General features: G+C 43.2%; 1 protein-coding gene across 4 annotated transcripts in view; it reads right to left on the reverse strand.

Annotated features, from left to right (window-relative positions):
• The window catches only part of SS18L1 (SS18L1 subunit of BAF chromatin remodeling complex), a 44,905-nt gene that overhangs the window by 26,702 nt on the left and 1,727 nt on the right, over positions 1-16,476 (reverse strand). For all 4 annotated transcript variants that reach the window (XR_009763362.1, XM_061631086.1, XM_061631087.1 and 1 more), the window contains exons 2-3: positions 3,628-3,704; positions 1,867-1,951 (exon numbers count right to left, since the gene is read on the reverse strand). Coding sequence is in view for 3 of the 4 variants with exons in the window: in XM_061631086.1 (XP_061487070.1) it covers positions 1,867-1,951; positions 3,628-3,704 (162 nt within the window). In the remaining variant the exon portion in view is untranslated. The remainder of the gene's footprint in view (positions 1-1,866; positions 1,952-3,627; positions 3,705-16,476) is intronic.

Genomic DNA, 16,476 nt, shown 5'->3' on the forward strand with positions numbered 1-16,476 from the left:
GGAGGAGGAGGAAGAAAAGGAGCAGCAGCAGCACATGCAAAGATCTTGACGAGATAGCAAAAATCATAAGAGGTCTCCCACCTGTATGTATGCATCCCCTGAAATGACACATGCGCATTGCTGGAATGGAGACTTACTATCCATTCACCATCTAGCTTAGGGTTGCCAGCCTCCACCTGGGAGATGGCATCCATTTTTAAGAGCCCTCCCAAGGGCAGGGAGATACTCCACTGGAGCAATTTCTCCTACTCTGTTACCTTTGGCTTGCTACTGGCTCTTCTTTGCCACCCACTGTAGAGCAAGCCGGAATGAAGGACAAATTGCTCGGATGGGGAAACTTTTTCAGTCTGAGGGCCACAATCTCTTCTAAGCAACCTTCTGGGAGCCACATGCCAGTGGTGGTTGGGGATGGAGGCAAAAGTGGGTGGAGCAGCCAATTTAAATGTGACCTTTCTACAATAGGGTAGTTTCAATACACGCTCACACATCCCTCTCTGTGGTCCATCAGGCAAGCAACAGGCATGGTTAGAGTTTAAGGACACATCCCTAACCAGGCAAACCACTCAAGGAGGGTGCAGAGGTGTAGCCTGTGGGGAAGGGATGCTGCTGAGAAGGGGATGTGGTGCGGAGAGAGTCCCAAGGGCCAGGTAGAGAGGCTTGGAGGGCCACATTTGGCCCCCAGGCCTGAGGTTCCCCACCCCTGGACTAGACAGTGGCAACAGCAGAATAAGGCTTGCTGCATCTCTGCAACTGTTCGGTATTATAAAAATACACACACAGAAATAGGAACTAATTTGGTTTGGTCCTATTTCTTAGCAAAGTTGTAAAAATACAAGCAGCGGAACGAGAATGTAAACCAGCCCACCTTTCTCTATATAAATAACAACAGACACAATCCTTTAGGTAAAAGAAAAAATATCCCTTAAAGTGACCATGCAATATTTGTTTACTCTAACAGCAACATCCCTTAAAAAGATGACACACCGCCATCTCTAGGTAATTTCTGGAATGAGGTGCTGCCTAGAAGTCAAAATCTGGAATCTCAGGCTTGGTCTACCCATAGAGAAGACTGAGGTGGTTGAATTCTGGAAGGTGTTACTTCAGACTCCCAAGGTGGGGTGGGGATGGGGGAAGAGACCATTTTTCCTGTTTCTCCTTCAAAAAACCCCACCCTGCTAATTAAAAAATCCCCCCAAACTCAGCCTTTCTGGGTGAAAGGTTTTTGCTCAACCCCTTTCCTGCTATGTTAGTTTAATACTTTCAAGGAGTAGATTTTTAAATTATTTTTACAATGTAGGGGAAATTCATAAAAGCAATTCCCCACCTGCAGTCTGAAATGGCACAGTCCCTTCCAGCTCTTCCACCCCAAAACTCTCCCACCTCATGCGTAGACCAGCCCCCAGACATGTGCAGGCTAGTGATAAGGGAAAGCACTTTGTACGACCCTGGTATTGACCCTAAACATATGTGCAGTGGAAATCAGCTCCAGACATGCCCTGTTGTCAGCATTGTTTATTTCCCCATATTTGTTTGTTTGTTTAATTTGTATCCTGCCCTTCCTCCCAGCAGGAGCCCAGGGTGGCAAACAAAGCACTAAAACACTTCAAAACATTATAAAAACAGATCTTAAAATACATTAAAACAAAACAGCATTAAAAACATTTAAAAAAACAACCTTAAAAAAGGGTTAAAAACATTATTAAAAACATATTAAACAATTCTGACACAGATGCAGACTGGGATAGGTCTCAACCTAAAAGCATATAAAGCATCTGTCAAATGGTTTATGCTCAAAGTGATGGACTTAATTCAGTCTCATAAGTCAGCGCTCAACACACTGGATCCAGGGTCCACGCCAGTACTTACAGCAGGAAGCAGGGACTGCATATTTTGGTTCGAGTCTGCTATTGTCGCCAAGTAAACCAGATTTCTGTGCAATATTTGTTGATACCTATAAGCAAGGGAACATACCATTATGTGAAGAAAATAAAGCAGGTTAGGGGGAAAAAAAACCCTTTTAAAAAGGCAACTTCGCCCTTTCTTCCAGAGTGGCTGTGTCCATCTGATCTAACATGCCTCTTCCACAAACCCAGCAAGGTACTGTTTTGTATAGGAACTACTGCTTCCATCAAACACCTGCTTTTGTCTGTGCGACTCACGCATCGTCAATCATATTATATTCAAGTGTTATATGCAACTGCCCATATATTACATGTGAAATATGCATAACCCCCTTTAGGATGCAGACTTTAATGTGGTGAGGGGGTTTGAGAGTGTTGAAGAAGCTGACAGCAAAGCCATCAAAGTCAGGATCATTCAGACCATGGTCTTCCCGATCTCTATGTATGGGTGTGAAAGTTGGACAATGAAAAAAGCGGATAAGAGAAAAATCAACTCATTTGAAATGTGGTGTTGGAGGAGAGCTTTGTGCATACCATGGACTGCGAAAAAGACAAATAATTGGGTGTTAGAACAAATTCAACCAGAACTGTCACTAGAAGCTAAAATGATGAAACTGAGGTTATCCTACTTTGGACACATCATGAGAAGACATGATTCACTAGAAAAAACAATGAAAAATGAAACAATAATGCTGGGGAAAACCGAAGGGAGTAGAAAAAGAGGAAGGCCAAACAAGAGATGGATTGATTCCATAAAGGAAGCCACAGACCTGAACTTACAAGATCTGAACAGGGCAGTTTACGACAGATGCTCTTGGAGGTCACTGATTCATAGGGTCGCCATAAGTCATAATTGACTTGAAGGCACACAACAACAACAACATGCATAAAAGAGTCAAGCCTTGTGCTGTACTATAGGAACAAAGGAAGATGCCTTATAGTGGGTCAGACCATTGGTCCATCTAGCTCAGTACTGTCTACATTGACTGGCAGTGGCTTGCCAGGGTTTCAGAAAGGAGACTCTCCCAACCCTACCTGGAGATGCCGGGGATTGAACAGGGGACCTTCTCCATGCAAGCCAAATAGTCTGCCACTGAACTATGGCCTTTTCCAGGGGGGCATGGGCCATCTGAGATGCCTGAATATTATGACCCTTAAAGGTGGCCCTGGCAGTTACAATGTGCCACTGTGTTTACCCAGAAGTGCAGTGCCACGCTATGGCTCCTGTTGCCTTCGAAGTAGCGTCCTAAGAGTCACACCATTTGAAATGGCCAGTTCCCTGTCTAAGAATAAAAAGTTACGCCTGCACCTAAATATTAAGCAGTTTATTTTATTTATTTATTTATTTGTTAAATTTATTAGTCGCCCATTTGGCTGGTTATCCAGCCACTCTGGGCGACGTACAACATAAAAACATACGAATTACATTAAAACATTAAAAAAACCATCAAACAATAATGAAAAAAACCTAACCCACCCCAAAAGCCTGCACATCATTAAAAAGCAACAACAACTATCAGAAAATGTACAATGTATACTATACAGTAAGTAGGTATAAAATAAGGTAATTCCCACATCATATCATAACAGTTATCAGAAAACAAAAACAAAACAAAGCATTAAGAACAAAGAATCTTCCATGATCGTCTTCTCCAAGGCAACCCCAAGGCGACTCCAAGTTTAGAAATGCTTTAAACAAAGCACACAACAGAAAGATCATACTCACTGAGTACATTCTGCTGTTTTGCCCTTGCTTTGATAGTCCATAATACACTGTATTAGATGATGATTTTCATCCAACATCTGTATTGAAAGACAGGAAATAAAAGATCAAGATATGTCTGACTGAAACATAACCAAGGACCCTGTACGTTTCCTCTGTTATGCTAAAGCTTCCTGTAATCTTTGTTTCTTTCATGTTCTTTATGCATGCGTATTAAACACAATTAAAAGTAAACAATCAAGGTGAAGAAAGCATGTAGAATGCTATTTATGATAATATTTGTGAAATGCCCACCATCATGCAAATGAACATTTGAAGCTGTCCTATACAGAACTAGACTACTTGCTGGTACCTTTAAGGAGTCATCAACCTATTTAGGCCCAGGGGCACTTTTGGGTTTTTTGAGCGAGTACTGTGGGTTCTGCTCCCTCTAGTCACTTCTGTCATCTCCTTCCTCCACAAAGAGAAAGCACATGCAGACACACACACTTCCATGGGATCTGGGTAAAGGTCAGATGCCATAGAATCAATCTGAGCATTGAAAAGCACATAGATCTGAAACAGGAAGTGGAAAAGAGCACCATTGTTACAACTCTATGTAACCTTTCAAGGGATGAAAGGATAACCCACCCTCACTACGCCATGACCAAAGGGTCAGGGGTTGGGGGGTCTCAAAGGCTTCATGGGCACCAAGGGAAGACCTTGAGAGTGCCCTTGTACTCACTTTGGCAAACTCAAGTCTATTCTGTCTAGAAGCTGCTCTCTAAGGTCAGGATCTTTCATAGCCCTGCTACCTGAGATCCTTTTTACCTGGAGATTCCAGGGACTGAACCTAGGAGCTTCTGCGCACAAACCATGTTTTCCACCACTGAATTATAGGTCTCTGAGCATGGTGTGATCGGAAGGCCTGTATATGTTGCAGAGATCCTAGGAGAGGATACAAAGCCGATCTGTGTGCTCTCCCCACTTTCCATGTGGCCCTTGACAATGCAGGCTGGACCATCCACCATCATAGTTGGAAGGCAGATTGGTCCACTCTAATGTTGCCCCTAAGGGCATTGCTCTCTCTCCACCCCACCCCTGCGGCCAGCACTCAGTGGAGGTGTTCATTCATATCAAGGATTGGAAGCCTCAGGCCTGGGGCTCAAATGTGGGCCTCCAAATCTTTGCATCTCCTTTTAACGTTTATCCTGGCCTTGAATTCTGTGTCCTTGGACTCTGATAATGCCTCTTGCTGCCCTGGATGGAGGGTGGCTAGAGGTGTGTGAGCATGTGTAGAAACAAGCCTCCTGTACAAAGGCAAAATTCACATTAGTTGCCCCGCCCACCGCTGGCATGTGGCCCCCAGAAGGTTGCTCAGAAAGGAACGTGGCCCTTGGGATGAAAAAGCTTCCACACCTGATTTGTATGAGGAGAGAAGGCAAAGGGACTCACTCTGGGACATCAGTGGGATGGAGCTAAACTTGCTCCCTGCCCCAATATCGTGGGTGAGGGGGCAGGTTTTGCTCCCCTTTCCCCCCTATAATACTGCACTGGTTTTGATCATGATGCCACAGGAAGAATTGTCTAATCGTGATGTCTTCATGTTCAGTCAGAAATGAATCCACCACATTAGAAAGGCAAGACTACAGTTATTTAAACAGGAGTTGTATGAGTGCTTAGATTTGCATAACAGCAAAAACTTTCTTTAGTGGTCTGCTCAGAAATGTTCAAGTGGTCTGTGGGGGAAGGGCAGGAAGGGAGTCTGAGAACTGCTTCAACAAGAGCTCCTGGGAACTGAGCACACCCCTTTCTGCAGATCCCTTAATCTGAGAAGCATCACCTTGGGTCCTCTTTGCAAGATGCCAGAGTGACTTAGATCCTTCCGTTTTTAAGAGCACAATGAGGGCAGCTTCTCAATGAGGTGGGAAATCTGTATCTGGGCTGCACCACTTCAGACAGCAGGTGGGGTTAAAACATGTCTGAACGCTCTTCCATACAAAACTATTCCTTGCACCTGGCAAATTAGCATGTCAAGGTGAACACTGGGATGGCACCCTTCTCCCTGACATCTAGTTTTCTACATGGAAGGATTTTTGTTTGTTTGTTTGAGGTGAGTACTCACCCACAATCTGAAGTAGTACAGCCTAGTCATAGATTCACTATCTGGGCAAGAAAGAACCTTTGGAAGAGGCTGGGCTCCATCAACAGAATATATTTAAAGCAGTATCATACCACTTTAAACAGTCATGGCTTCCCCCCAAAGAATCCTAGGAACTGTATTTAACCCCTCACAGAGCTACAATTCCCAGCATCCTTAACAAACCACAGTTCCCAGGATTCTTTGGGGGAAGTCATGTGCTTTCAATGTGTGGTGGACAATACACAGCCACATTCTTCCCATTAATCAGAGTGCCAGAGTAGCTGTTTGTGAACTGCAATGAATAGGCACTGCTGCATGATCAGCACTCTTATTCTGGAGAGGGACCCTCTCGGTTTTACCGAGATGATTTATTTTATTTCAACAGTTTATATATCACGCATCACTGTGGTTTCTGAGCAGTGTACAATGAGGTTATAAAAGATAACATCAGTTAAATTAAACATAAAATCAGAAATGTTTACTCAGAATGCCTGCTGAAATGAAAAAACAAAGTCTTCACCAAGCACCTGAAGTTCAACTTGGGAGGGGGTCTGCCTGGTCTCACCTGGTTCAACAGATTTGGACCCATAGTACTGAATGCCGGGCTCCTGGTGGATGCGAGCCCTGCACTAGAGCCTATTCCACGATAAAAGGATGCAAGCCAGGAATGGTGGTCTGAGAAGCAGGGATGCGAGACACAGCCTGAAATGCACATCAGTGACTAGACTGAAGCAGCCACCGAAAAGAGACCAGCAACACTGTCAATCCATTCTTCCTCCTTGGAGATGTTTCCTTTCAGAAAGGGAATTTTGTGCAGCCATGCACCACCAAAATGGCGTTTAGCAGCAAATCAAAAGCAATGATTGACTGAACTATGCCGTAGGCCAAATTCTAGATCAAGACTTTCTGTTTCCAGGGAACACTGCTGGGGGGGAAATCAGAGAATGGGTCGAGGATCTCCCCCATTTAATTCACATGGAAGAAGGCTAAAGTCCTTTAGTAATTTTCTTGCTGCTTTTTTTTTTAAGTTAAAGAATGACACAGCTGCAGACTGTAGAGTTTTGCTCAGGTTTACATAGTATTTTATAATTATATATTAATCAGCACTAAGAGTTCTGCAGAAAGCAATTGGAGGAAGCACATGCAATTACAGCAGGGTCCCGCTTTACAGTGATTCGCTAACACAGTGGTCTCAATTAGACGCAATTAGACTAAAGCCCGACTCATACGGCGCTTGTTCCACTTTTACAGCGGTTTTCAGGCATCGCGCGCCATTCTATTCAATGGGTTCCGCTTTGGGGCCCTACTGTATTTGGTTCATTCATTTTGATGCATAGTATATATCCAGCCCAGTCCTGAAGACTCAAGATATCAACTCTTGCCTTTTCACACTTGAGATGTTTTCTGGACCCATCCAATTCCTGTGACTAAATTGTTTTCACTGTTTTTAATACTGAATTTTAAATTGTAATCTGCCCTGGGGCCTAATGGTGAAAGGCAGTCAACAATATTAATAGTTCTATATGCTATATGTTAAGGACTATCAGTACCTCGGCACAGTCATTAACCAAAATGGAGACAATAGTCAAGAAATCAGAAGAAGGCTAGGACTGGGGAGGGCAGCTATGAGAGAACTAGAAAAGGTCCTCAAATGCAAAGATGTATCACTGAACACTAAAGTCAGGATCATTCAGACCATGGTATTCCCAATCTCTATGTATGGATGTGAAAGTTGGACAGTGAAAAAGGCGGATAAGAGAAAAATCCACTCATTTGAAATGTGGTGTTGGAGGAGAGCTTTGCGGATACCATGGACTGTGAAAAAGACAAATAATTGGGTGTTAGAACAAATTAAACCAGAACTATCACTAGAAGCTAAAATGATGAAACTGAGGTTATCATACTTTGGACACATCATGAGAAGGCATGATTCACTAGAAAATACCACAATGCTGGCAAAAACAGAAGGGAGTAGAAAAAGAGGAAGGCCAAACAAGAGATGGACTGATTCCATAAAGCCACAGACCTGAACTTACAAGATCTGAACAGGGTGGTTCATGACAGATGTTCTTGGAGGTCACTGATTCATAGGGTCGCCATAAGTCGTAATCGACTTGAAAGCACATAACAATATGCTATATAACAGTTCACAGCCTAAGAAATGGAATACAAAATGGAAGTCATGGCAATAAAGGGATGAGCAAACATGATTCTTAGGGAAGGGCCCTAGTTCAGCAGTAGGGCATCTGCCTTGCATGCGTAAGGTACCAGGTTCAATCTCCAGCATCTCCAGGTAGCACTTGAAGTGAGACCACTGCCTCCCTATGCCAGGCATTCCTGCAATATACAAGCCTTCCTATTGCAAAGGTGGATTGTACTTAATATTTATAAAGTTTCTAGAGCAGCTCTAGGCATGATCCACATAATAGGAACAGATACCAAAAAAAGCACAAAAGCACTAGAAGCAACTAGGGGCATCATATTCTGATCTACTGATCTTCAACCAATGAGCTGTGTACAGCAGGGTCACAGCACAACCCTATAAAAGGGAGGCTGCAAAAACAGTGCAACAGAGATGTTCTTGAGAGAGAAGGAGCAGAAGAGATTTGGAGAAGATAAAGCAGAGATATAATCAGAAATACTGGCAGTGCAATCCTGTGCAGATTGAGGATTGGAGCCTGAGAGTGAGAGAGAATGACAGAAAGAAACGAAGCAATTATAGTAGGGTGAGGACCTTCTGGCCCTCCACACATTGCTGGATTCCACCTCCCATCAGCCTCAGCCACTGGCAACCAGCATGGCCAATGGTGAGGGATGATGGAACTGTAGTCTAGCAACATCTGGAAGGTCAGAAGTTTCCAGCCCCTGGATTAAAGGCAGGATGAGAATAAAGGTGGATCCTGGATTTGGAAATGTGGAAGGTTACTCCTAATAGTAGAACTTTCTGTCTGTGTTTGTCTTTAAAAGCATCCCGCCTTTCCCTTCCTTGAAGCTTTCAAGAGAAGAAAAATGATACACCTTTCCAAGCAAGCTCATTCAATGGCTGAACCACTCTTAGCAGCACATGAAAAAAATATTTTAAGTTCTTAGCAGCCCATATCGAATTTTTAGGGCCTGGCTCTGCTCAGGGCTGACAATAAAAATGTCAGAATTATAAAGAATTTGAGGAGCACACTGCTAAGAACATAAAAACCAACAACAAAAAAATTCTATAAATACATTCAAAGCAGGAGACCATCCAGGGAGACAATTGGACCCTTGGATGATAAGGGAGTCAAAGGTGTACTAAAGAATGATAAGGAGATTGCAGAGAAGCTAAATGAATTCTTTGCATCTGTCTTCACAGTGGAAGATATAGGGCAGATCCCTGAACCTGAACTAACATTTGCAGGAAGGGATTCTGAGGAACTAAGACAAATAGTGGTAACAAGAGAGGAAGTTCTAGGCTTAATGGACAATATAAAAACTGACAAATCACCGGGCCCGGATGGCATCCACCCGAGAGTTCTCAAAGAACTCAAAGGTGAAATTGCTGATCTGCTAACTAAAATATGTAACTTGTCCCTCGGGTCCTCCTCCGTGCCTGAGGACTGGAAAGTGGCAAATGTAACACCAATCTTCAAAAAGGGATCCAGAGGGGATCCCGGAAATTACAGGCCAGTTAGCTTAACTTCTGTCCCTGGAAAACTGGTAGAAAGTATTATTAAAGCTAGATTAACTAAGCACATAGAAGAACAAGCCTTGCTGAAGCAGAGCCAGCATGGCTTCTGCAAGGGAAAGTCCTGTCTCAGTAACCTATTAGAATTCTTTGAGAGTGTCAACAAGCATATAGATAGAGGTGATCCAGTGGACATAGTGTACTTAGACTTTCAAAAAGCGTTTGACAAGGTACCTCACCAAAGGCTTCTGAGGAAGCTTAGCAGTCATGGAATAAGAGGAGAGGTCCTCTTGTGGATAAGGAATTGGTTAAGAAGCAGAAAGCAGAGAGTAGGAATAAATGGACAGTTCTCCCAATGGAGGGCTGTAGAAAGTGGAGTCCCTCAAGGATCAGTATTGGGACCTGTACTTTTCAACTTGTTCATTAATGACCTAGAATTAGGAGTGAGCAGTGAAGTGGCCAAGTTTGCTGACGACACTAAATTGTTCAGGGTTGTTAAAACAAAAAGGGATTGCGAAGAGCTCCAAAAAGACCTCTCCAAACTGAGTGAATGGGCGGAAAAATGGCAAATGCAATTCAATATAAACAAGTGTAAAATTATGCATATTGGAGCAAAAAATCTTAATTTCACATATACGCTCATGGGGTCTGAACTGGCGGTGACCGACCAGGAGAGAGACCTCGGGGTTGTAGTGGACAGCACGATGAAAATGTCGACCCAGTGTGCGGCAGCTGTGAAAAAGGCAAATTCCATGCTAGCAATAATTAGGAAAGGTACTGAAAATAAAACAGCCGATATCATAATGCCGTTGTATAAATCTATGGTGCGGCCGCATTTGGAATACTGTGTACAGTTCTGGTCGCCTCATCTCAAAAAGGATATTATAGAGTTGGAAAAGGTTCAGAAGAGGGCAACCAGAATGATCAAGGGGATGGAGCGACTCCCTTACGAGGAAAGGTTGCAGCATTTGGGGCTTTTTAGTTTAGAGAAAAGGCGGGTCAGAGGAGACATGATAGAAGTGTATAAAATTATGCATGGCATTGAGAAAGTGGATAGAGAAAAGTTCTTCTCCCTCTCTCATAATACTAGAACTCGTGGACATTCAAAGAAGCTGAATGTTGGAAGATTCAGGACAGACAAAAGGAAGTACTTCTTTACTCAGCGCATAGTTAAACTATGGAATTTGCTCCCACAAGATGCAGTAATGGCCACCAGCTTGGATGGCTTTAAAAGAAGATTAGACAAATTCATGAAGGACAGGGCTATCAATGGCTACTAGCTGTGATGGCTGTGCTCTGCCACCCTAATCAGAGGCAGCATGCTTCTGAAAACCAGTTGCCGGAAGCCTCAGGAGGGGAGAGTGTTCTTGCACTCGGGTCCTGCTTGCGGGCTTCCCCCAGGCACCTGGTTGGCCACTGTGAGAACAGGATGCTGGACTAGATGGGCCACTGGCCTGATCCAGCAGGCTCTTCTTATGTTCTTATGTTCTTATGTTTCAGCGGCATCATCACATTTTCTAGTGTCCAACAGATCAAGCATTCCCTTAAATATTAGACAGGAGCCATCTTTGTTATCTTTTCGGCACCTACTAAAGACCTTCCTCTTTCAATAAGCCTTTTGAGAGCTTGTCCCAGTCTGTGTTGGAATTGTTTTTTAATATCTTTTAAACCTTTTTTAAAGACATTTTTAAAGATGTTTTAATATATTTTGAAGCCTGTTTTTATGATGTTTTCAAATGTTTTTAGTGTGTTTGTTTGCTGCCCTGGGCTCTTACTGGGAGGGAGAGATATAAATCAAATAAATGAACAAACGAACGAATGAACGAACGGAAGAAAACACTTGGGATTCTTCCACCCTGGCTGTTTTAATCACAAAGATTTTCTTAAAGTTTAAGTCATACTAATCTCATGTAATTTAAGTAAATTACTTTTTGCTCTATCCTTAGCAGAGGCAGGGAACAATGTTTCTTCTTTTACATTCCTTTAAAAATATGTCCAAGCCCTCAAGATATTTCGCCACTAATCTTTTTTTCTCTGACTCAACACACAGCCCTCATTTGGTCATACTTTAAAATAATACTCAAATAAGTAGAATTAAAGTATAATTAAATACATTTATTCTCTCCCCTGCTGAACACCAGCTTAAAAAATTAAAAAGCCAAATCAAATGTAACAGCTATACTGGGCTCCTGAAAATTGTTCAGATTTTCATCAGGTCAGTATGGAAAATAAGGCCTGTGGATGAACTGTTGCCCTCTAGGGCAGAGTTCCCAAGCTGCGAGCTTCATTCAGGAGGTCTGTGGCGTGTCTGTTAAGAAGGGGGGCAGCGGTGAATGGTGGGCACAGCAGCTGCTCTGTCATTCTTAAAACCTGTGAGTACACCTGAAAGGTGAGGGGCATGGACTGGAAGTAACTGGGTGGGTGGGTAGCACTTGGAATGAGTGGAGAGGATTAGCAGCAAAGTTAATGGAGGAGGCCAGAATTAAGAAATTTAATCTTGTCTCCTGGAAATGTATTTCTTCTGCTGCATTTCCTTGTACTACAATTTGAATTCTATGAAATTCAAACTGTAGTACAATAAATTACAATATATGATGCAAGTTATTTATTATTTATTAAATAATAAGAAGATTCAATTTAAAATTCATACAACACCTGGCACAGCACATTACAATGGCTACCTTAAGCGGAAAAATCATTAAGTGGTCCGCCTCAGCAACTTTCAAGTGGTCCATGGGTAAAAAAAAGTTTGGGAAGCACTGCCCTAGGAGATTTCCAAATGTCTGGCTGCTTGTGGCTCTTTCTCATGGCCCTGTGGGAACCTACAAGGTCCATGAAAGCCCATCAAAAGCGGAGGTAGGGATGGGAGACCACCTCCATCATTACATCTGCATTGCTCCTCCTCTCTTTAAATTCAGAGGCAAGTGAGGAAGCTGGCGCCATTTTGTTTCCAGCCAGTTGCAGCCAGCCAGGAAATGCCACATGGACCCCCTCTTGCTAGAGATTCAGAGGGAGATGTGAATTGCTGAAAGAGTGAAAGCTTTGTGTGTTGCTCCAGCAAAAGTCAACGAGGAAGTGGAGGAGGAAAAGTGGTGGTAGTGGCAAGGGGACAAAAACAGGAAAGAAAAGTGGGGAAGGGAGAGAAGGGGGCACATAGATTGCCGGGTGGGGAAAGGGTGGGGGGAGATGACAGGTGCGGTGCAGAGAACAGAGAGCAACATGGAGTGCAGAGAGACTTGTGTGGTTGTGTACACACCATATATTTAAAGCACATGACTTTCCCCAAAGAATCATGATGGCTACGCTCTGAATGCCAGTTGGTGGCAACTGCAGGAGAGGAGAGTGCTCTTGCACTCGGGTCCTGCTTGCAGGCTTCCCTTGGGCATCTGGCTGGCTACTGTGAAAAGAGAATGCTGGACTTGATGGGCTACTGGCCTGCTCCAGCAAGCTCTTCTTATGTTATACTGAGTCGGGCCACTGGGTCCATCTAGTTCAGTATTACCTGCACCACTGGTTCCCAAACTTTTTTTTGCCCATGGACCACTTGAAAATTGCTGAGATGGACCATTTAATGATTTTTCTGCCTGTTGTAGTATTTGTAATGCACTGCACTAAGTGCCTGATGATTTTTAATCGTATTTTCCCAATTGCTTCTTTTATTTCTTATATTGTATTTTATTGTATTACAATTTGCATTCCATTGCCTGATCTGGAGGGGTCATACTCCCTCTGAGAGAGGCAGGTCTGTAGTCTGAGTGGGCTCCTGGAGCTATCTTTGTCGCTAGAGGGCCAGGTGACCTCAGTGGCTCGGAGTCCCTTTTACCAGCTTTGGCTAGTAAGACAACTGTGGCAGTTTCTGGACTAGGATAGCCTGACGACTGTTGTCCATGCGCTGATAACCTCCAGGTGGATTATTGTAATGCACTCTATGTGGGGCTGCCTTTGAGGTTGGTCTGGAAACTGCAACTGGTGCAAAATGCAATAGCATGGCTACTCACTGGGGCAGGGTATCGCAAACATGCTACCCTGCTGCTGAAAGAACTGCACTGGCTGTCAGGCCAAGTTTAAGGTTTTGACTTGGTATATAAAGCCTTATTCAGTTTGGGACCAGGACACCTAAAAGATCGTCTCACACCCAGTTGATCACTGTGCTCTGCAGGGAGGGGCCTCCTGCAGATACCATCTTATCAGGAGGTCTCTTTCGCACAACATAGGAAGCAGACCTTTAGTGTTGTGGCACCTACCCTTGGGAATTCCCTCCCATTAAACACTAGACAGGCACCATCTCTGTTATCTTTTTGGCACCTACTAAAGACCTTCCTCTTTCAACAAGCCTTTTAAGTACAGACCTTATCCCAGTATCCATCTGTATTGGAATTGCTTGTTAAGATGTTTTTAAAGCTTTAAAAAAAGAGATGTTTTTAAAGATGTTTTAATATGTTTTTAAAATGTTTTGTTTTAATATGTCTTCAAGTTTTTTGTTTAAAATGTTTTAGAGTGCTTTCAGTGTTTTTGTTTGCCACCCTGGGCTCTCTCTGGGAGAAAGGGCAGGATATACATTGAATGAATGAATAAACAAACAAATATAATAAAAGAAGCAATTAAATGCCATTAAATATCAACATGAACATTTAATGCAGACATGCCGTGAACCACCTGCATAAAACTCACAGATCACTGGTGGTCCATGGACCACATTTTGGGAACACCTGGTCTACCACTGAGTTATGTCCTTTCCCAGTAATTAGTGGCTATGGACATGATCCAGCCACGATTCAATTCTCCCACTCAAATCTGGACCAAGATCCATGTAAATCACTGCCACCTTGTTATTTCTGATTCATACAGCTGCAGTAAAATTCAGAATGACATGTGAATCATCTGTAATAATGTACAAGGGGCTGTAGCTGAAACTCTGGAACCCATTAGAAATGTAGACAGGTGCCCTGGGATAACTCAGGAACTGAAGCACCTGCCTTGTCTCAGGTCAGACTACTAGTATTTTTGTCCAATATTATCAACTATGATTTGTAATGGTTCTTGAGAGTCTCAAACAGAGACCTTTCACATCACCTGCTACCGGTTCCTTTTAAAATTGGAGATACAATGCCTGTGTAGTACCAGTAAGATATGGTCCCCCCCCAGCTTTAGATAACAAGCTCGGGTTCTGTTGTACAAAAAACAAAAACAGAAAAACACCCAGCCTTAAAGGAAGATCAGGATGCAGGGAAGATCACAGAGATTCATGAGGGTTCCCCTCAAAACCAACATCAAATCACAGATCACCTCTATGTACACAGATGTATTCTGCGATTTATTGGCAGTTTTGTCATCATCCTATGCAAATGAAGATCCATGCCTTGGATCAATGTTTTTGTGGTGCTGACAAGTGCTGGATCTGTGATTTTCACTGTGCAGTTGGCCACTGTAGGCTTTAATTTGACAATAGTTTTGGGGGGCCCTGTAATAAAATCATACGAATTCAAGAAGAATTCAAGAAGATTCATTTTAATTCAGCTGGATCCAAGCTGAATTAGATCACATGGAAACGCAAAGAATTCATGTGTGCACACACTCTCTCCCCTTCCTTTTTGTTGGTCTAGGGTGGGCTGGGGGTGAGGGGAATAACCTGGAGAGGAGGGGGAGAAACAACCTAAGGGGGAAATGTACATCACTCCTCCTCAAAATTCCCAATATGCACACAGGTCCCGAAAGGCTGGCAATCACTGATACAGATGATAGGTTTATCAACTGCTATCAATAATACAATTAGAACCTCCAAACACAGGGATCCCTGAATACAAGATGCTAATAGCAATCACCTTCATGCCCTGCTTGGGCTTAAACTCTCTATAATCCACCAAATGCCAAATTAAGCATAAATAACAACAGCCAGCCTTAATTAGCTCTCACTCTTGGCCTTAAATGTATAGTACGGTAGTGGGGAATCCAAATGTGCAAACAGTTTCCATGGGCTTTGATGAAATGCTTGCAAAAGGGTTTGCAAAACAAACCACGAGGCACCAGACACGTCTTCTCCTTTCTTTAAAAAAAAACCATCTTGTTAAAAACACTAATTACAAACATTTTCAAAATTATAAAATTCAGAATATTTTATCTGAGTTGCTGTGTGACCTATTTCCCAATATAAGCTGGTATAGCACAGTGGGGAGGATAGCCTGGCTGGGAGTCCAGAGTCTGTGAGTTCAAATCCCTGCTCGTGTCTCCTGGATGTCAAGGGCCAGCTGAGGACTAGCCTCAGAGGGAGGCAATGGTAAACCCCCTCTGAATACCGGTTAGCCATAAATCGGGATCGACTTGAAGGCAGTCGGTTTCCATTTTTTACACCAGCCTACTAAATAGTTTGGTCAGCTAAGCTCCAGTACAGCCTACTAAATAGTTTGGTCAACTAAACTACAGTATAGTGCAGTACCAACGAGTAACCTATAAGAAAAGGTAACACAGGGCATGATATAGCTGTGAGAGTTAAGTATTTTAAAGACCCACTGATTTCAGTGAGAGTGAAGCATGTATTCAGATCTGTTTCCTGACTGCAAGCCCCTTGGGGCAGGGAATGTCCTCTCATCCTATGTAAAACACTGTGCACTATAGAAACAATAATCTCTCTCATGGAAGTCAATATGACTTGCAGCCGAGGTTTATTCATAAGTTAAACCCCTTGATTTCATCTTTACTTCCTAGGCAGTGTGTTCAGGACTGCAGCCTTCAGCATTTAACTGGCTATTCTTGCCCTCCTGCTCATATTAAGAAGGCAAAAGGTTCTTAACCTACATAATGTACACATCCAGATCTAAGCATGCTAGAATGAGTTTTCAAACTTAAGACCTCTGGCGTTGTGCAGGATGGGAGAAATGTTGAGGATGTGCTGTGGATCTGTGCTCCGACACCTCCTTCTTGCGTTCGCCATCATAATTGACAAACAGGCCATCCTTAGACCTTTAATCCTCCTTGACTTCTTCCAAGACCCTGGGCTGCGACTCCTGAACAATTACTACAGCAAAGCAAGGAGCGTGCCCAGGGCCAGGGATGGAGGGAGGCTGACAAGCAAGCA

Source organism: Rhineura floridana, chromosome 6 (genome assembly GCF_030035675.1).
Source record: "Rhineura floridana isolate rRhiFlo1 chromosome 6, rRhiFlo1.hap2, whole genome shotgun sequence".
NCBI classification, from domain to species: Eukaryota; Metazoa; Chordata; class Lepidosauria; order Squamata; family Rhineuridae; genus Rhineura; species Rhineura floridana.